The 22,886-nt window shown below is 37.8% G+C and overlaps 1 protein-coding gene across 3 annotated transcripts in view; it reads right to left on the bottom strand.

Moving 5' to 3' along the window:
• LOC150109845 (uncharacterized protein C12orf56-like) overlaps positions 1 to 20,354 on the bottom strand; it is a 231,367-nt gene extending 211,013 nt beyond the window's left edge. For all 3 annotated transcript variants that reach the window (XM_090415354.1, XM_090415353.1, XM_090415355.1), the window contains exon 1: positions 19,899 to 20,354. In XM_090415354.1, the coding sequence (XP_090271480.1) occupies positions 19,899 to 20,138 (240 nt within the window). In that variant the 5' untranslated portion in view covers positions 20,139 to 20,354. The remainder of the gene's footprint in view (positions 1 to 19,898) is intronic.
• Between the last annotated feature and the right edge of the window lie 2,532 nt (positions 20,355 to 22,886).

The raw sequence follows: 22,886 nt of genomic DNA on the forward strand, positions 1-22,886 counted from the left end.
CTCTACGCACAGACCTTAACCCGTCTCCCACTAATTCATGGTGAACGCGGTCTGGTATATCTTGACGTAGACAAAGTTGAAGCCTTTGTCGACAGCCTAGAGAAGTAGTGTAGTCCGAACCACACCCATGCGAATCTCGATTCCATCAGTAAAGTACACACCTGGGTACGCTAAAACGCGCACAGAGTACATAAAGCCCCATCCAACTGACATCACTTGCTGAGGTACGCAAAACCATTACCAAACTTAAGAATGGGAAAGCACTAGTCCAGATGGGATTTCTAATAACATCGTGACATGTCTGCTGCATAAAGCCTTACGTTATGTACCTTGTTGCTTTCATTAAAATGCAATATTAAGAGATCATTACTTTCTTGCACAATGAAAAGTAGCAGATGCGATCTTAATTCCAAAACCAGTAAAAAACACTACACACCTTCCCCAAAAACCATCTCCCAATCAGCATACTTTCTTACCTAGGAACAATAGCTGAGATGGTAATAGTAATGACTGCAGAAAGTCGTGGAAGAAATAAATATCATCCCCGAGGAACAATTTGGATTCCGGAAGAACCATTCCACAGAACAAGTTCTCAGAGTGGTGGAAAACATCATCGTAGGGTTCATCTGGAAGCAGCACACAGGAGCGGTATTCATGGACATTGCCAAAGCATTCGATGGGCTTCTTTTCAAACTCCTACAGGCTGATTTAAGTTTCCCACATTTGGAATTTACTTGGAAAGGTAATGGTATTGAAGATTATATACTTTAGTGACAGTACCTTACTCCAAATTTATGACATACAGTGGTTCCTTGAGATACGAGTGCCACAACATACGACTTTTTTGAGATACCAGCCGTCACTAGGTCGATTTTTTGCCTTGAGTTACGAGCCAGAATTTGAGATACGAGCCTGCTTCGGTGACGTCACAACCACCACTCTGCCCAGATTCCCGAGTCTTGCGCGTCGTTCAGTTCACATGTTTACCTCACCGCAGAAGCATTTCTGTCGTATTGAGTTTTAATTTTGTGTTTTTTTTTTTTTTGTATGTACAGTTATTTAGCTACTTTTTTTCGTATATCTATGAGTCCAAAGAAGGTGAGTGTAAAGAACAGTGGTGAGAAAAGGAAAAAAGGTGATATCCATGGAATTAAAGCGTGAGATAATAGACAAACATGAGCAAGGCATAAGAGTAATAGACTTGGCAACGCAGTACGATCGCACTACTTCTACGATATGTACTATTCTGAAGCAGAAGGACTCGATAAAGGCTATAACTCCAGCTAAGGGCGTTAAAATTATTTCAAAGCTACGCAACTCTGTCGATGAAAAGATGGAAAACCTGCTGATTTTTTGGTTGACAGGGAAGCAGGAAACACTGTGACAGAGCCTATAATTTGGGAGAAGGCATGAGCCATTTACGCAGATTTGCTGTAACAGACCCCATATACCCCAGCACAGGAGGCTTCACAAGAGCAGTTTAAAGCCAGTCGTGGGTGGTTCGAAAATTTTCGAAAAAGGACTGGCATTCACTCCGTTGTCAGGCATGGTGAGGCGGCGAGCTCTGATTCTAAGGCAGCTGAGGAATTTGTAAAAACCTTTGCTGAATTAATTGAAGCAAAGTATACATCCCCCAACAAGTTTTCAATTGTGACGAGACAGGGTTCTTCTGGAAGAAGATGCCAAGCAAAACTTACATAACGGTAGAAGAAAAGAAGATGCCAGGTCACAAGCCCATGAAGGATAGGTTGATCCTCGCACTGTGTGCAAATGCGAGTAGCGCCTGCAAGATCAAGCCGCTGCTCGTATACCACTCAGAAAACCCCAGAGCCGTCAAGCCACATAAGGTTTTAAAAGAAAATCTGCAGGTTATGTGGAGGGCAAACCCAAAGGCGTGGGTCACCAGGCAGTTTTTTGTGCAGTGGATCAACTTGGCCTTTGGCCTGCCGTTAAGGAATACCTCGGGGTCAATGACTTACACCTGCAAGCCCTTCTCGTCCTTAACAATGCTCCTGCACACCCACCAAACCTTGTGGACGACATCCTCGAGGAGTTCAGCTTTATAAAGGTTCTCTACTTTCCACCCAACACCACCCCTATCCTACAGCCCATGGACCAACAGGTGATCTCCAATTTCAAGAAACGTTTTACCAAACACATGTTCCGACGCTGCTTTGGGGTTACGGAGAGCACAAACCTCACTTTCGAGAGTTCTAGTGGGACATCTACAACATTGCCATATGCCTCAAAGTTATTGATATGGCCTGGCAGGGTGTTACAAAAAGGACGTTGACCTCTGCATGGAAAAATTTGTGGTCTGAGGCTGTGGCTGAAAGGGAGGACTTTGAAGGATTTAGACCTGAACAGGAAGTGCTGGAGGAGATTGTGTCCCTCGGAAAGTCCATGGGCCTGGAGGTGGATGAGAGAGACATCAAATACCTTGTCGCCGCACATTCCGAGGAACTGACGACGGAGGAGTTGACGGAACTACACACGCAGCAACATACGGAGATTCTGCAGGAGATTGGTACAACCGCAGATGCAGAGGAGGTTATCTCTACAAGTGAGATAAAGAAAGTTGGCAATGTGGGAAAAAGTTTCGGACTTTATTGAAAAGAAACACTCTGAAAAAGTTGCAACTGGTCCTGCAGCGGCGCTATTTAATGACACTTGCCTAACTCATTTCAGAAACATTCTAAAAGGGAGGAAGAAACAAAGCTCCTTGGACAGGTTTCTATTGAAACGCCCTGCGGATGAAAGTGACGAATGCGTGGCAAAAAAGAAAAAAACTAGTGAAGAAGAAAATTAAGTTAAGCAAAAGTGAAGTGAAAGAAAAAATTAATACCATACGCTAATCGGCTTCACCAACATCTGTTTATTTCTTTAGATTCTCTCTTACATGTATATGTATTTACAATATTTGGTTTTAATTTGTTTGTATACAATATTTGTTCATTATAAATACATTATTATAAAAAAATTTGAGTGTTTTTTTTGGGGATGGTACGAATTAATCTCATTTTAATTAATTTCAATGGGGAAAATTGATTTGAGATACGAGCATTTTGACTTACGAGCTCGGTCATGGAATGAATTAAACTCGTATCTCAAGGTACCACTGTATACGGTTTTCTTTCTAGAATATATTATATAAAAAAATATTCCGCGCGCCACCTTTCTTGAAACAATCTACCGTTATCGTCCACTTTGCTTTCACTGATGTCATTATGGTATAAAAATATTTTGAAAAGGCAAGTAAATATGTATGCACGTATTATTGGAAGAAATGCACCAAACATATAATCATCCTACAAACACGACTGTCCTCGTGAGCACGCATCGCTTGACACGCCCTGTGCACACCACAAAATGATCGCGGATCTGTGCTGCTCGTACTAACTTACTCCTCATCGCACGACAGGATTTTCTAGCTTAGTACGATAAAAAAAGGATATTTAATTAATTTTTTTTGTATAAAAACGCTTCTCTTGTAACGACATATTGTTAACGCACATATACATAAATGAACTCCTTTCTTCCATTTTTATGTTTTAAAAAAAATCAAAATAATGGAATTCTTCTTTACACGACTCTTTTCAAGCCACTCAGAAAGAGTAAGTAGGCCACCGTTTGGCTAGGAATCGGGTTTGCCTATGGCTAATATGATGATGATGATCAGCCTGTCTTTTCAACCCACTCTAGGGTGAAGGTCTCTCCCATTACAGGAGGGTTGGGTCTACTTCTCTCATGGTGACCCAGTCCATCTTGGGAGAGTATTTATATACTTGGATAAATGAATGTGAAAGACAATCACAAACATCCATGCCTATGTGGGATTCGAATCCGCAACCTCTTGGCTGGAGAACGGATACGTTAACCACTCGGCCAACCAGGCCGGCATGGCTAATATAGAACTATCTAAGTGGTTATTACATAAAATTTTATAATACACACTTGTACTAAAACCACTTTTTAAGTTTCTTTAAAATAGAAAATCAGAATGATGAAAGTTGTATATTAGTATAATATTAAGAAGAAAAAAAAAACGTCGTCAGACAAGGTGCAGTACCAAGATGTTTCTGCCACTTGCTTTGCTAGCAAAGAACTTCTATGATTTGTGCATTACATTTCACAAAATCCCTTTGATTTTGTGAAAAAAAAACTGATTTTCGTTTCACACAAGACAAATTATTTATCGGTCAAGCAATTGACTGATAAATAACCACATCGTTCATGGCTCACACAATAAGAGTTATACAAACAATTGTTTGCATTTTCTTTACTCTGTTTGCAAATGTCAGAGAAAAGACTGTGTACGGCAGTCAATATTTGTTATTGGACTGCATTCTGTAGGAAAACCTCGGCGCATTTCTAAAATATTGCCTAATTCCTGGCCTTCCCATCCTTTTTCTCCCAATAAAAAAGAATGAAATTAGACAAGTCCTGTATTGTTCAATTTCTGTTTCATCCATCCATTCTTATAAATCATTCACTGGTTAAAAACACTGTACAGGTATTTGAAAAGTTGGACTCGAACTGAACGTTTAGAAGCAGTGGGCGAGCAAGTTTTTATACAAACTTCTGTCTGGTTACACGTACGTGAGCATGTGGACGTTAGTTTTATTTATGCACGAAGATAAAGGATTTTATTCTTTTGATTCTCCCCACCCTTCATTCGATTGTTCACTTTACAATGAATACTATGAATCAAGAAGAACTTATTGATAGAAGGCCAGTTAACGTTGACAGTTAACATCACACTACGCATGCACACATCCTTCATAATGAACCAGATGTAACTGTGCAAAGTAGTTTGAAGAGAACGAGGCAAATCTAGATCGTGGGACGTTGTGAGATGCTGGAGAAGAATTAGGTATATTTTCATTCTTTTACGTGCAATTAGGATGTTCAAAAGTGGTTTCAGTTTCCGCTGATTGAAAAAGTTATAGCTAGAATATGACATTGATGATGATACACGTTCTTAATTAACAGTTACAAATAGTTTTTGTCTGACTTTTTCACTGCACTAGAAATACACTAGTTGGAAATAATATGATAGTTTATTAGTGTAATGAAGAGTTTGATCATTCGCAGGGCTATTTTTAAATTTTTTAAAAAATCCGACAAATGAAAAGTTGCAAAACAAAACCCTGCTAGCATCCAGGGTACATTAATAACAGATATAGAACTTTGAATTTAAAAAAAAAAAAAACAGCTATAGATTTTCCCCAATGGTATTACAATAAAGAGTTTTCAAAAATAAAAATAAAGGAATTGTTTCAAAGAACAAAGAGGAAGAAAGAAGAGAAATTAAACCGAGCTCGTGAGTTTTCCAGTTGAATGGTCTCCACAGATGCCGAATTTTGAGTGGTCATCAAAGAGCAGCATATACGGCTTTTATCGCTTTACTAAAAATAGAAAGATAGGACTTGAAAAGATGTAATAAACAACTTTATGGCTCGGATTGCTTTTTGTAACTTCACCCGTTTCATTCTTGTAAAGAAACAGACAATAAGCATGGAATCGTTGCCAAACGAAGCCCTTTTATTATTCCGGGCAAAGTACGAAGTTCCGACAATTTGTGTAGCAGGCTGTATCGTTCACTCGAATTTTGTTTCCCTCCCGATCGCCGGTGTGTCACGCAACATCCGAATGCCCTGTATAACCCCACCTTCGAGATCAATATTTTCCCTGCCACTGCCTAGTGGCTCTGTTGCACCTTAGCATGTGCGGCAACCAGCACTATAGCAACGTGCAAACATCAACAAAAATAGTCGGTTACCAATCAAATGGGCCATTGTGTCAAGTTCATCTGGCGATCGCCGTGTTAGCCCACTGACACTATGGTCAAAAATAAAGTTGAATGATTCAAGCTGTTCACCGACTAAAACAGAACGAATGTCTGAATCAGAAAACAAAGAAGAAACGCTATTGTGGCTCAAGTCACGGACAAAAACGCTAATTAAGCTATTTGGATTCACCTTCATATCTTCTCAAGTTGATTTGCAACACGCTCGCGACCGTGCACACACCCACATGAAAGCGGCAATCCGCTCAACGGTTCCACTCCAGATGTTCTCAGCCTGTGACCTCCCATGATATAAAGGGCACTGCTACACTACCATTGGCCACGACCGCATCCCTATGCCAAAAATACTTTCCTGATTTCAAGCGATAACGGTGAGGAAGGAAGGGGGGGGGGGCATTACGGTGAGGCTTTTACCGAAGCGTTCTTCGGGTTACTGAATATGCATTTTGACAATGTTTACGAGTTTCGTATCTATTGCCACACCAACTGCACGTGACGTTGTCAAGGAAAACAGAGCTGCTGTTGTCTAGCGTATAACGATCTTCTCCTTCTAGCTAGCATTCTAATCAAGACAGAAAAGTTTGTATTCAGAGAGCTGGCAACAATCTAGAAGAGTTATACAATCCAAAATTAAACCTAATCTGTTAAGATGGACATTTTTATCCTCATAATGGGAAGGAAAAAAGTCACGATTTTTTTAAATATTTTTAGATTATCGGACCTCCATCTTGTTGTGATTCCAAAAATTCATTAGGCCCATGCTGAAATTAATTAGGTCTAAACGGAAAAAAACACAAGGGAAATAAGGTGTTGTTTACAGTAATTTACCCTAGAAGAAGCAATGTATTATGTATACTGTATTTTCTATGTCTGTTATGGGGTGAAAAATATCTATTTATATTAACGAAATAACCCTTTTTTTTTTGTAAAAAAAAAAAAGGATTATTTCGTTTTTGTTTTTTTTTGTAAAAAAAACCCTGAAAATCCTATCACTGAGTGTATTTGAATTTAAGCCTCTTTCTTAAGGGAAACAATGGGCAAAATATTACACCTCTAAAAATGCTGACCGAAGCGCGCGCGCGCGCGCGCGCACACACACACACACACACACACACACACACACACACACACACACACACACACACACACACACACAGAATAGGGAGTGATACTAAAATGGAAGCAATGGAAAAGTCATATTTACCTATATGATTTTTGTTTTATTTGTTAACAAAACGCATAACCGTCATTTTATGATAATATTCCTTAGTCATTTTTTTAAAGTTTTTTTGTTTGTTTAGTTTTATTTCTGATCTTCACTAATTTCTCGTTGATTTTTTAAGGCTTCATTTGATCGTTTCATGTGCGCTGATCTAGAATTGTCCGCTTCATTCATTTTAGGTGTGTTTCGCAGAATGCGAAATCATATTCGTTAAGATTTTTTTTCTGTACTGTATATACTCATATATACAGGAGATTGTCTTTAGGTGGAAGATGAATTTTATGTCCCGGTGTGAGACCACCACCCCTCTTATTAGAGGCCTAAAGTGGCTTGAAAAAGTTCCATGTTTCGTCTCTAGAGCAGGGTATCCGGACCATATATATATATATAATATATATATGGTCTGGATATATATAATATATCCGGGTATTATATATTATATATAATATATTATATTATTATATATTATATATTATGTATTTATTATTATATATTATAATAATATAATATTATATATTATATTATTATAATATATAATATAATATTATATTATAATATATAATGTATATATATATACATTATACATTATATATATTACAATATATAATATAATATACAATATATTGTAATATATATAATAGAGAAGATGACTTCTCCATTGCTTCCACCTTGGTATCACCACCTCTGGATCTGGCTCCCACTGACGAGACCTCAATAAAGGTCGAAACCGGTCTGAGTAGCGGCCCTTACCCTTAATGCATAGCATTATACATGTCCGCAAGGAGATGTGCTTTGCATTATGGGAGATACTAAGACAAGGAGTGATGAGAGCTTGGTTCACCTTTACCACGAGTTGCCTCAGTCCTGAAGATACTTCAGACGCAAACTTTATTTGCTTACACTTGGATAAAGGATTAAACTAAATTTATTATATTCTGTACTATTATATTCGTAGTGGGTGTGTCAGACAAAGTGATCCTGAATCGAATTAAACTTTACTAATTGGATCCTCAGCGAGGTTCATTTAGGAGATTAGGACTACAAATCAAGTTCTAAGTATTCGAGAAACGAAACATTTTCACAGTCGAATATTTCAGCGTAATATTGAGCAGCATTTCGAAATGAATATTTCTTGATAAAAATTCTGATATATATATATATATATATATATGGTCTGGATATATATAATATATCATTATATACAGGGTGTTCGGGATAAATTTGACAGTTTCGTAAGGAAAAAGAAAATCTTCTTTGTATCTATTAAATTTAATGAATTGACAAAAAAACATTACAGGCAAAGTTAATTACAATACTATCAACAAGATTTACTCAAAATAACCACCATTAGCATCGATCACAGCTTCAATTCTGCTTCGGAACCTCGAACAAGCTGATGCTACAGTCTCCCTGGGAAGGGCCGCAAAAACTGTTTTAATTTTATCCATTAACTGGGCTTTTGTATTACTGAAAGTGCGATTGGTGTCTTTTTCAACTGCGCCCCATACAAAATAATCCATGGGGTTAAGGTCTGGGGAGTTTGGAGGCCAAACATTTGGACTGGTGAAGTCGTAGAAATTTTCAGACAACCATTTTTGACTTTTCCCAGAGGTGTGGCAAGGGGCCGAATCCTGCTGCCATACATACGGCCTACCATTGGCTACCCTTGTTATCCAGGGCTTGACTACAGTTAGCAACTCCACGAACAAAGCCCGAATTCCAATGCCAGGGTTCTTCAACACCTGTTCCTGCAGCTTTGCGAGGAATTCTGCTGTACGAACGCAATCAGATCGTCTGCTAGGGATCTTTCTTCTTGCTACATCCTCGTAGTCACCATTGCAAGTCTCTAGTTCATGCCTGATTGTTTTTACTGTATTCAGGGAGCATTGGGCAGCAGTCGTAATATCCTTATTTTGATGGCGGGCACGAATCATCATGATACAAGTTATTCTCTTCCATGATTCAGGTGGGTTCCAGCTATCCATCCTTTCTGACATCTTGTATATGAATGAAGAAGGGTCCAAACTTTTAAATGAAGAGAAGTGTGTGTTAATACATGTAACTTACGGAAAAATATAATTAATTATAAATATGTCAAATTTATCCCGAACACCCTGTATAATATAATATATATAATGAATATATATATATATAATATATTCATATTATATATATATATATATATATATATATATATATATAATATGAATGCATACCCTATCCCGTTCTTGTATCGTCTCCTATCTAGGAGGTTGATTGTCATGATGTGAATCATGGTTGATTACGGGCGTAACGACATGTGATGAAGACCCTATTTCTTCCACGTATTGTCGTAAGGTTTCATGGCTGTAAATCAGTCTGGGGCCGGTTGCCTGTTCTGAGGGACCAAAAACTCGAGTCTCTAGGTGAAAAAAAAATCCTCTACCGCCGTATGAGACTGGCTAACTCACCTTTAATTGAAAGAGACCAGATAAAGGTTCCTCATGTCATGGACGGGTATCGAACCCAGTGCTTCCTGAACAAAGGGCTTGGTCTATACCGCCTGAGCTACGGAGACTGAACGCACGCATGCATGTACTGGAAGAATATTGTAATGAAATTTGATATCATCTACGATAATCTCCAATTTGGTTTTTCAAGTGAACTACTTTAGTACTTCACTTGAATGAATTACGTCACTATGCTGAAATGTTATTTTATCTTATTTTTTATTATTATTTGAAATACAGCACGATTGAATTGATTTCTAAACTCACAAATAATCATAGACTAAACAATATTTATTTTTAAATACAATTTTCTTTCTCTCTTTCTTTTCTTCTTCTTATCCCGCTTGACTTTTCTTTATACACTGTGTGCATGTGTGCTTGTCTCTTGTTAGAGGAAACTGTCATGTGAGTTTTATGAAGCAGAGTTCCCGATCCTCCCTTTCAGTCATCTTTTCTGGTTACTGCACTTGGAAACTTGTTCGTTGTCGGATTTCAATATCACGACAGGAAATAGAATACCGTTTGACTACGAATGCACACCAGTTGAGAAAGGATGTTCGGAGTGCTGGTCTTTGAAAAGAAACGTTAAGTGTTCCTTTAGTCTTGAAGAAGAAATGAATATAAAAAAAGCGAAAAAAGTCATTGCGGTACCGTCCCTCATACGAGGGGAGGGACTGAAAAGTTATTATAAACACCTAGAACAAAAATGACATTAAAGCAACTGATATATCCACAAGAAAGAACATATTTTAAAACCCTTGAACCCCCATGTTTCATCAAATTGTAATAATTCGTTCTTTATCTTTTAGATTATATAAGAATACATGTCAGAGGTATTGAAGAAATTCGAAGACACAGAAGTGCTGGCCGTCATCAAGCAGTCTATTTAATTAAGAGAAAATAGTGAGTGAAAAAATACTTAAGTTATGAATTTTTATTATATCAATTAAAAAAAAACACAGAAATATTTAAGTACGAGATATGAAACAATCATGAAACTGAAACTCAATGAAAAATTATCACATAAAAACAAAGTAATATAGTTTATGCATCCCAATATGTGTGTGTCTCCCTGCTTAATGTGACTTTTGTGATTATTTTCCCTTAGCCAAATTATCTAGATCCACTTTGCAACCTGAGGTGTAAATTCGAATCCAAGCATGCAAATGTTCATCAGTCAGTTGAGAAGAAATTTTTTTTTTTTTAAATTCATGGCAGAAAATGCTTGTTCGCAAATATATGCGCTTCCAAATGCGACTATCATCTTCTTTGCGAATCTGATTAATCCTTCAAATTTTTTGGTAAGCATCGATAAAAGTTTTGGACATTTTCTAACGAAAATGCGTTCTTTAATGTTTCCTTGTGCTGTAATTTCAAAATTTCCATCTGTAGTGGTTTGGTACATCATCAATGTCGACATTAAAAGGGTTCAAAAATAATTGCATTTCGATGCTATTTTTATGAAAATCAACAAATCTTGTTGAAACTTCCGTTTGTAAATCTTCAATAATACCAACAAAAGTTTCCTTTTGTTTGTATTTCCAAGTTCCACAGGTGATATCACGAAGTATAAAATTATTTTTAATTTATTATTCCTATTATAAAATTTATTATTTAAATACTTCAACATACGGGCCACATGTCATGCAAGTATGGTCAACCTTTTATGGACCGCCAAAAAATGCAAGTTTGGGCCGCAGGTTGTCGACCCCTGCTTTAGGGGACTGCACTCAGCATACCCAACAGTTGCCGGATGGGTGGCCAAGTTTAAAACTGAGCGTCCTGAGTCCCCCAGGTCAGGATCCACAGCGATCACATCAAAACATCGATGCAGTGCATGCCATGATCCTCGATGATAGACGAATACCATCCAAAAACATTGGAAAGACTCTGGTGATATCCAGAGAACGAGCTGGGATCATTATCCATCAACATCTGGAAATGCAGAAGCTCCTCAGCAAAATATGCCCCCAAATATTTGAATGCCGACCAAAAGAGAGAACATGTGTTGTCATCTGAGGGGCTTTTGGGTCATTTTTGAGGGTGCAAATCAGGTGCAAATATTTTGGCTCGTATTGTGACTGTTGATGAAACATGGCTTCATCACTATGACCCAGAGAACATACAACAGTCAGTGGAGTGAAGCCAGAAAGGTTCTCCACGGCCAAAGAAGTTGAGTACCCAAAATTCAGCAGGGAAGGAAAGAATCAAACGAAATAGACAAAAGGAGAAAGAGAAGGAATGCGGGTGGGGGGAGAAAGAGGAATGAAAAAGACGAGAGAGAGAGAGAGAGAGGGGGGGGGAAAGAAAAAGAAAAGAATGGAAGGACAGAGAGAGAGAGAGAGAGAAAAGGAGATACAGAAGGAGAAATGGGGAAGGAAAGGAAGGGAAGGAGAGAATCATGAAATAAATCAAGGTTATGAACAAAATATAAGTAAACTGTGAAGTAGTATTTATTTATTTATTTTTCATGTAGTTGACGCGTTTCTTTCCTTAGCAAAAGCGTTCTGATGAGCCACAGAGAATTTGAGGGACGCATTCATTGACACGAGATGGTAACCTGAAACCATTAATTATTAATTTCAAGACTGATCTCTTTATTCCTTCGCAATGTTGTACACGAATCGAAAGTAATGTAGTGAAGTTTTGATTATGCCCAAACACGTCTTCGGGCATTTGGATTACAAAATCACAGAGGAGCGATATCATCTCTTCCAGATATTTATCACCTTGTGGCACGCACGAGAGTCTCCCCCCCCCCCACACACACACACTCATAGTGGGTGTGACGGATATGTTTCTGAGTACGTTTGAGCTACCTTTGCTGATATCGCATCGCGCCTATATAATTTTTTCGCTATCATGAGTCAGAATTTAGACTAAGAATGGTGGGGCTGTGCCATTGATTCGGCGCGTTGAAACGTTGTGATTACGCTTCTCCCATATTGACATGCCACCATGATAAAAACACCTCATGGCCATACTAGTGAAACTGCTTGCCACACAGTGTTATTGATTATCAGCATTCTTTTTAATACTGCTATGAAACTACAAAGTTAACAACAGTGTAGTAGTATTTTCATAAATGACGTCATACATTATCGCAATTTACATCTTTATTTAAATAATCAAAGCCTCATAAGAATATAAAATTACCATAACATATAAATTCCTATTACACAGCGTGCATTTTAGAAAGACGGCTCTCTGGTGTGCAAACAAACAACCTAGCTAATCTCACCCACCTTTGGACTCGGCCATGGAAAGATTTTGAGAAACTCATGTTATTGCTCTCGATATTTCTAAGGCATTTGATCGTGTCTGACACCAATGCCTCTTGAACAAGCTGCCATCTTACAGTGTCATTGAATGGCCAGCTTCCTCGCTGGTCGTTGTGTGTGTGTGTCACAGTGGATGACTTCCTCTCATCAGATTTCTCCATCAATGGTGAATGCCTCAGGGCTCTCCACCTATGCTCTAACACACGCTCTTTCTCCTTTATATCAACTTAAAAAACATATCGAATGACCTCCTTTCTCTCTCTTCAAACCATATTCACAGCTTTGCCAATGACAGTACTCTTGATTCCTCTTCGTCATTCGATAATACCCTAATGTTATATACCTCAAGATCTTCCATAATGTAACACTGACTTCCTCAGCATCCTGAAATGGGATGAAGACAGCTTAATAAATTTCAATGCAAAAAAAAAAAAAACTTCAAGCCCCTCATTTTTTTTCATTTTTCCAGTTTCCTCAAGATCACCTTTCTCTTCTTTGGTTGACTGTCACATCCAGTTTATCTTGGCACAAACATATCACTTAAATAGCCTCCTTAGCCCCTAAAAGCTTGATGTTCTTTTCTGTTCTAAACATTACCTCAATTATTCCTAACACTCTCTAAGTTAGTCTCAGATCCTTCCAACTTTGGAGTACTGTTCCCACATTTGGTTGGAGCACCCATGATCGCTCTAAGAATTCTTGATGATACTTAGAAGAGGGCAATTCACTTCATAGATGACCCCCCCTTCTCACAGACTCCCTTCAGTCACTTTCTTATAGGTGCTCTTTTTCAACGCTATTCCTTTTCTACAGGTGCTTTCATGGGCAATGCTCCTCTGAATTGGCTGCTACCATTCCCCCCTCCCATTTCTTCTAACATGTAAGAACTACAGCAGCCACTGGCCAACATCCATATACTGCCCAGATTCGAACACATCGAACTAACTTCTCATCAACTTCCTTCATTCCTCTATTCTTTGAAACAATCTTCCCACTTCCCACTTCCTACTCATTCTTTAAGAAACATATCAACAGGCTACATTTTCCTACACAAGGCACTGTGGTGTTATAGGTCACCTGACCTTTCATATGTTCGGTCAACATAAAAATATTTGAATTCAGTAAAGCATAGTGCTCTGTCGAAAATAGTAGACATAAATGAAAACTGATAAATGTTGCAAAGTGAAATTTTGAAACATTTATCTAATTGCTATTTGGGGAATAGTTGGACTATTTTCCAGCATTTATTCAATCGTGATTAATTATTCTTAGCTGTATATTTCTTTGTCATTCATTGGATCATTAATGGTCTCATACGAATTTGTCAGTGTCAAGTGACATATGCTGCTTGGCTTGTATGGGATATACTCATCTCGTCGATGTTTGAGACCCCATGGGAGGAATCCTCAGATAATAACAATGTTTTTCCCCCACAACTTTTTTTTTTCTTGGATGAAATATTTATTTTTAAGTTATTCATGGAAGGATGCAAAGTTTAATTTCAGATAAGGGAGCAAACGGTGGAGAGATAGAAGCATTGGGTAGGACAACGATTACAGTTATTTCAATTTGTTTTTTAGAAAAAATATAATTTAGAAAGTATAAACAGGGTTTCGTTTTCGCTTTTATTATCAAAATTCGTATTTCTATTAATTTCTTAGATGCTTTCCTCATATGTCCACCAGTAATTGCATTAACATGAAGTTCTACATGAAATCTTCTGTACTAGGAATCGTCCTCCTCGTCTCCTTTATCCTTCCCCCCCCTCTCTCTCTCTCTGTCTGTCTCTCATCAAGGATGGAATTAGCTTCCTACCTGAGTTTGAATTAATTAGGACAAGAATCAGTGCTCTGCCTACTGAGCCCCCCCCCCCCCTCTAACATTCGGGGAAGAGGTGATGACAAGAAATGCAGAGCTATCAGAGTATAGAAACTTTAGCTCATGTCGGTCAATATTGTTATTGCACACGTGGAGTACGTGTCAGAAAACATCATGCAATATTGAGAGTTATAGAGAATAGGCTGAAGAACAAAGGTTGAATAAGAGCAGTAGGTCCCCACTATAGGACTAACATTGGATCGAAGAAGCCTGACCTTGTAATAAAGACAGGAGATGAATTAGTCGTTGTCGACGTAAAAGTTGTGGGTGCTGGCGACCACTTACTACCCTCTGTCATGAGAACGCTGCCTACTATACTGAAAATCAAGACCTGATGCAGCTACTTAAGAAGAACACCACATTGTATCAAAATTTATCTCTTCAGTTGTATCCCTTAAAGATGTGTGGTGTCAGCAATGTTATATGAACTTGCTAAGCCTTGGATTTTCTCTCGGGCTGGTTTTAAGATACTCTCTTTGCGTTCCTTACAGGGCACACTGGCGGGATGGAGGATTTACCGGAGAATGGCTTCTCTAACTCCCAGGTCTGGGGTTGAATAGCAGAGGATATTGTTAGGGGCCTTTTCTTGTGACTTCGCACTGTTTTCAGTGGGAAGTTAGTAAAACAAAATAAATCTTCAATTAGCAGAGGGGCGGCCTCGCACTAGGCGATGAAATTCATCTACCACTTAAAGATATTCACCTACGGGCAAAATTCGATCAGCCTGTAAGTTAAAAAAATGATCACTATAATCACTCGGCCCAGCAGACGGACAAATTTTTTGCTTGATATATCAATTCCTGTTGTTTTGGGAATACCCTGCGGTTTATAACTGAGATGGCAACTTGAATTCTGCTTTTATAAGCATTCTCTCTCTCTCTCTCTCTCTCTCTCTTTCTGCAATCATTATGCAGAATCCCCGTGCTAATATTAATGGAAGTTCCATTAGCTCTATCACGCAATTACCAGATCTGTCCACCCACTTTTTCTCAATTCTTTCACTACGTTGGAGGTTTTTTTTTCTTTTCCGTTTTCCAGGAGCGAAGGAACTGCTTTCTTAATGCCATGACCACATCGGAAGCGCATACTGTACAACTTCCTCCGGAATTCCTTACTTTAACAGCCACGGCAACAACTTTCGGCTGTGTTCGATCAATGCTCTCGGCTCAACGCACCTGCCCAGGAGCACTTATATACACGTGCCACCTTCGTTGTCGACGGAAATATGAAACCTTTTAAGTTGGTGCGCACTCGAACAAATGGGTCCGCATGCCAATGATTCGGAGACATGTTTCAGCGTGATCACCGAACAGAATAACAAACCGAATTTATTTATTTATTTATTTTTATTAATGCGTTAGCAGTAGTTGTTGGAGAAATAAAGTTATTGACCCTATGCATATCCACGCAAAGAAATAATCAGCACTTCTTCGGCTTCTACATTTTTCACACCCTTTTCGGGCAATTACAGAAATTAAAAAAAGAATATTCAAGTTGGATTTATTATTCAGTGATTATCGATAAAGTGAATTGCTGTTGATTTGCTCTTAGCAAATCAACTATTGGTCACTTGGTGTGCTGTTGACAGATGAGAGACACTTCATTCGTATATATTCACGAACTGTCCCATCTTTTTTTGTGTATTTACAAATGCATCTAAATTTTCTAAATCTAAATAATCTTTTTCAAATTTTTTTAAATTTTTTTAAAAATCAAAATAGAATTTGTTAAGGTTAATGTATTTTTAAATATATATATTTTTCAAATGTAATATTTCAAAAGAAGGATTTTTGTAGCTTGGATAATTTAGTAAATTATTTTTTTTACACATCCACATACTTCTGAATATGTAGGCAATGTAATTAAAAATATCATTCTCAACATAATTCAATTTTGTTGGTAGCAGGTTTATGTATCGGAGAAGGAGAGAGAGAGAGAGAGAGAGAGAGAGAGAGAGAGAGAGAGAGAGAGAGAGAGAGAGAGAGAGAGTCATTTAATTCCTAAAAGCAGGACCAGATTAATGAACAGATCAACAATGCATTACAAATTGGGGCAGTGTTTTTCAAGCCACAGGAAGAAAAGCAGACACACACACTCTTTTTCTTGTCTCTTCTGTCTTAGGACAGGTTGTGCCTCTCATGGATGGTGATTCCTGGAATTTCTCCTGTTTTGTACAAGATTTCTCATCATCTTTTGGCTTACTAAGTCTTTGCTTGCTGTAATAACTAGAGCTATGTTTACTGTGGTCTTCCTTTACAGACTGTCCATCAAGCACCTGAACAGTTGTCTTGAAAATTTGACTTTGTGACCAAACGATATTGCCGTTTGATGTTATCCATAATTGCATGTTTTCTATTTGTTTTTATGTGGCTCGCGCACAAGAAAGGTTTATTTGTAAACCTATAGCATTCGTGCTGTGGGTGGACTAAGGATTTTTCTATTAATTTTATATATTTTTATTTATTTTTTCACAGTCGGAAACCCTGCTCTAGAGACCAAACATGGAAATAAAAATTTCCATGTTTGGTCTCTAGAGCACTTCAGACCTCTGTGTTTGGTCTGAAGTGGCGATGAAATTCGTCTCCCACCTAAAGACAGTCATAAACATCCATGCCCAGGCGATGTTTTTATTACTTTTCCATATTTTTTGTAATTTAATTATCATAATCGATCTCCTATTAAGATTCTGCGTTTTAATTGCTGTTTTATCATTTAAATTACACGTGATCAATGTGTTAGTTAAAACTATTTCTCTTCTGTTACTTGATTGCTTAAAATTATTGTTACTTTCTCTGCCTTTCATCCTATCTTCATTGTTTTTGTTTTGTTGATGTTAACTGACATCATATATTATTTACAGCTTTCTTCCAATTGTTATTTGATAACGTAGCCGAGGTTTAGTATCTGCAAATATGACACTCTCATCTGCATATTTTATAAGCGTGATATGTCTTCCGCTTATCATTAATTGTCTCTTTTCCGCATTATTAATAAGATCTTTTATGAAGTAGTTTAAAAGTAAGGATAAGAATGGTAATATTGCATCACTCCTCTCTCTCTTGCTGAATACATGTAGATTGATATTAGCATATTTTACCACTGCATTGGCGTCTGATAATATGTAGTTAATACTCTAAGTATTTCTATTATAAACGAAGTTTTAAACAAATAAATAAAATATTTTTTTCTACTAACAGAGTAGAATGTTTGAAATCAATAAAGATCAAAGTCTTTTCCCTAGGCTATTTCTCTATTTCTGCATAGGGTTAAGACTGGGCGAATAATAGATCTCTTTCCCCTCCCCCTAAATCTAGCTCTTTCCTCTCTATTGGATTATTTGTATATTCTGGTTATTAGATTTTTCAGAATGCTGATAAAAATTGTTGCACTCTTGTCTGCTATCTTTAGAATTAGTCAGTCATTCGGGACCATTACAGAATAAAGGATTTTACAAATAGTAAGTTTGTTGAAGATAAGCTGAAGACCGCTACTGTAATTGTCATTCCATCAGTGCCTGGTTGGCCGAGTGGATAGCATGCCCATTCTCCAACCAACAAGTTGTGGGCGAATCCAACTGGGCATCATGTGTGTTAAAGCTCAAGGAGCTATACAAGCTCTGGACGAGCTTGATAACTTCCTGAGTTTATAAGGCTTGTCTTCCCCCCCCCCCCTTTTTTTTTAGAAAAAAGGATTCATTGAAAAACAAAACAGAAGTACTGTAGAATGTGTATGTGGGGGGAGAAGGATCTATTGCTGTAACACAAACGAACAGAGGTGCGTACTACTATCCTCAGTTATACTGAGATGCTCTGTGGACCACAATGAAAAGTTTCTGTGGCGTCTCACGTGAACTGTTTTCCGGTGACATTTCTCTGTTGCCAATTAACCGTTCTTGGAACATTATTAACACTCGTTCACTAATACTTAACCAAGGCTATTATTTGTGAAACAGCGATATCCACGCTTCTGCGAACGTAAGTATCCGTGTTCAAAATTTCTCAATCTTAAATGAAAATGGGTTTTAACCATTTCCATTTGAAATGCTGCGTAAATAATGCTCTGTATCCGCGTTGCAATTTTCATACGCTGTGATACCCGTGAGAGGATGAGTGTACAGTAGATGCTTCTTCTCAACGTACAGATTTATTCTGATTCAGAAACTCTCGGAAGCATTTTTTAAATATTTGACTACTTTTTAAATAGCGCTTACCCAGATTTTCTAATGGTGAAAATCGTTCATCCTTATGGTGATACTGCGTATGGCTCAAGATGGAAGTTTGAAAGCCAAGGAGAGAGCTTTAGCGAGTAAGCAGCCAGAGTCATTCTTTTTTATGTGAATAACACTTACTTTCGAAAGGTTAGAAACCTAAAACAGATCAGTATCGTAGACGGGCTAGGATTACATAATCCCAAAATCCTGCAATAGAGATCAACATGGTACTTCAAGCTACTTTGGGATCAAATGTTCAGCTGATGAATTCCATGATCTGCGTAAACTTTCATAAATATCCGTGGATTTGAACTGACAACTTGATGAGAGTAGAGTATGCCACTCGGCAAAATTACTACTTTCTAAAGTAGAATTTCTAGATGTCTCCCACATTCTGGTCTCTGTCATTCTATGCCTTCTTCTAAATAACAATAATAACGAGTTTTTAGTTTTAAGTCGCTTTTAGTATTAAAATCCCAATGTTCAGAATTATATAATTTTTAACACTGAATTCTTAACTCACTAAAAAGTAGTTATCTCTTAGCGACTGATTGACCTATGTGTGTGTGAATGAATGTCAGTTTCAACATCCCATCCCATTAGTAATGCTGATCTCTCAATGATTAAAACATCTAACATATACTCATTCACACGTTAGGGAATGATTATATGATTGCGTATGAAAAACTGTAATTAAAAAGAAAACGATGCCTGGTGATAATTTGGTTTTTACAATTATAGCCAAATGTTCAGCTGAAAAAATGAGTTATAATCATAACATTTATTAGAATAAAAAATACTAGCATTCTTTAATTTCCGTATCCCATCTCTTATTTACACACAAAGGATGTCAACGTTTTGACAGATGAGATTAAAGAGGTTTATTTTTTGTAACTTTTTGACAATCGGACTTAGCTGCTTTGCTTGATTTTCCATCCACTGTTTCTCTCTGTTTCCGTCTGAAATATGTCGCTTGTAGGAAAGTTAATTGTAATAAAGAAATACTCACCAATTCCACGTCGACCACATCTCCGAGCCGAACGACGGCCAGCAGCTGCCGTGGAGGATTGTCAATGATGTAGAGGTGTTTGTCCGTCAGCACGGCAAACTTGTAGGTGGGTTTATCGTGGGAGGAAGCTACAATGCACGGTTCATACCACGACACCCGGCACCATTCGTCGGGCAGATGCCTCTGGACGAAACTTTCCAGTCGCCCATTCTTTCGGATCCATCCCTGGGCCGTGGCCATGGCCGTACGGCCCGAACTCAGTTGCTTCGACTGCTACCGTAGTGATTGCTCCTTCGACGAACAACAAAAACGAACTCTACCGGTAATGCTGATCGATATCGTACGGTCACGACATTCGCCTCTGGCAGCGAGAGTAGCTGCACGAGCTTGCGTGACATTTTCTCGACACCTGACTGGAATGACCCCCAGACGCTGCTCAAACACGATGACGGAGCATTTCAGCAAAAACAGCGTGTTCTCGGCTGCCACGTCCAGCAATACAACTACAGCTTTTGTAGCTCCGTGCCAGGAAAACAGAAGGCATCCAACACGTTGCCTTGTCCTCGTAATGCACGTGGTACGAACAGCCTCGACATGTGGTCCTTATGTAGGCCGATGTTACCATAGCAACATCACTCGAAGAAGACGCGCTGATGATTTAGGTTAATAGAGGAAAGTGTAGTGTCACACTTACTAATTGGAGGACACCGACGGACGACAGGGCCTTCAGGGAAACATGGCAAGGAATGGGGGAAACGACTAGTCACGGATTAGTCGCTAAAGAGAGCACAAATCAGGTCGCCACTAATTTAAGAGTAACCTCTGATTGTATTAGGAGCTTAAACATGTCATGATCATCATTAAAATGATCGTACTCTCTCTCTCTCTCTCTCTCACACATAAAAATTGATTTTTATGAAATAATTCTTTGACCATTTCATAGCCAAATAATTAATTCGACATTTAAGTTTCATAGTTGACCTTGGAGCTTATTAGAACACATATCTCGGTATCGGAGTAACCCAGGTATTGGTGCTTTTAATGTCTAAAACTTCTGTTGGTACTCTTAAAAATTAACACTTTTTTACTTTATTTCGAATTTCCCATTCAAATCTTGATTTTAAATTTCTGCTCATCTTCAGTATAAATTTCTTTTTTCTTGAATAAAATTAAACCTATTTTAATCCTGATGTATAAAAGCAGTGAACAAATATGAGCAATAAGAACTCCAAATCCGCTGTTTGTACCAATAAAGTTAATATAAACATTTCCTCTCTCTCTCTCTCTCTCTCTCTCTCTCTCTCTCTCTCTCTCTCTCTCTCTCTCTCTCTCTCTCTCTCGTCTCCATACAAAGCTCTGATTTCGTAAAGATTTAAAAACGATTAACTTTATTATGTGACTAATTTTGAAAACCATTTCAGAAAGCAACATATTTGTCGTTTATCACTGCATACGACAGTCGAGGAGCAAGGCCATAAGTGATTTGCATAATTCGCAATCCACACAATCTACGTTTCCAACTTGGCTTGTAACGGAAGAAACTAAACTAATTTTATTCAGAATAAATGAAACCCCATACAAAAATGACAACAGCTGAAACAAAATTATTTTTATGTTTACTTTATTTAATATAAAAGTCATTTGGAAAACATGAAAAACATGATTCATTCCACTTTCGTCCTTCGATCTTTTTTTTTATTTATTTTTTATATCAATCGCATACGAGAAGTCACAAAACCTATAACACGGTAGTGGCCATGTGTGTTGTAAGTGGTTAAGAAAAAATAAGAAATCTTGAAAAATGGGATTGTATTCATTCTGCAAAACAGTATGGGGAAGCCTATTCCAAAGAAAAGAGGTAGATGGAATACAGGAAGAAAAGGAGAATGTGACTAGGTATGTTAGCCAGTTCGGTGTAGGTCATAAAAGCACTTATAATACAGCAGCAGAGCTTCTGTGACAAAGTGACTAGAGGAAGTCTCTCTCTCTCTCTCTCTCATGCCTTACTTAGAGGAAAACATTTTCGCTAGAATTTTCAAATACATCATTCGCTTCCATGGCACATTAACAGAAACTAAAGAATTATACTTCATAACGTCTGGAAGTCTTTTAATTCGTATATATGTCGTTTAAGATCTCTTTTATGACATCAGTCACAGTTTCTACATAACAATGTACAGACTGCACGTAATGTGTCTTATGATACGCGTAACTGACTGCTCGATATCTTTCAATTTGTAAAATAACGCTGTTTAAAGCGCGTTAATCTTCCTGAAGATACCGTCAGCGAAAGCAAACATGTAGAAGTAATATTTAGTTTAAACCGTTCTAGTCGTTTATATAATTGAATCGGATAAAGTGATAGAAGTTGAGGAGGAGTAGGAGGAGAGTATTGTTTTGACCGAAAACATTAAAAAGAGTGTCTGTGGGTGTAATATATTTATACCGGAATAAGTTCGATGTAAAAGTCAGCCCGAGAAGGAAGAACTGGTCTTGACTGGAAACCAGAATATTATCAAAAGCAAGAATGGAATAAAGTCTTTCTTCCTGGAAAATAGATCCAGCAAAAAGATTTGGTAAAGAATCCCATTATTCATTCCTACTAGCAAAAGTGTTTGACGTTGTAACTAATAACTGACTTCAGCTTTATCTTATCTTTCTTTTATTGCTCCTTCATAGCTCTCAAAAAGATTTCTGGAGTGTGCTTTCAGCATTTTCAACATTCATCGCTGGTAAGTTGACGCATTTTCAACATTCGCAAGTAGCGACCATTACGGTTTGCTGCTGTATCTGTCATGGCGTCATCGGCCTATATATGCGGCTTGCATACAGTGTTTGTAGAACTATTGATCCAAACAAACTAAATTTTGTATATAGCGTGTCCGTGACACAGAAATGCACTGTGCAAAATTTCATGGAATTTGAATTATAACAGGAGCATATCGAATCACAAGTTATGACGTAATACGTATAGCTTATCCAACTTTT

This window comes from Typopeltis vanoorti, chromosome 1, assembly GCF_054136105.1.
Source record: "Typopeltis vanoorti isolate ZY-2024b chromosome 1, IOZ_Tvanoo_1.0, whole genome shotgun sequence".
NCBI classification, from domain to species: Eukaryota; Metazoa; Arthropoda; class Arachnida; order Uropygi; family Thelyphonidae; genus Typopeltis; species Typopeltis vanoorti.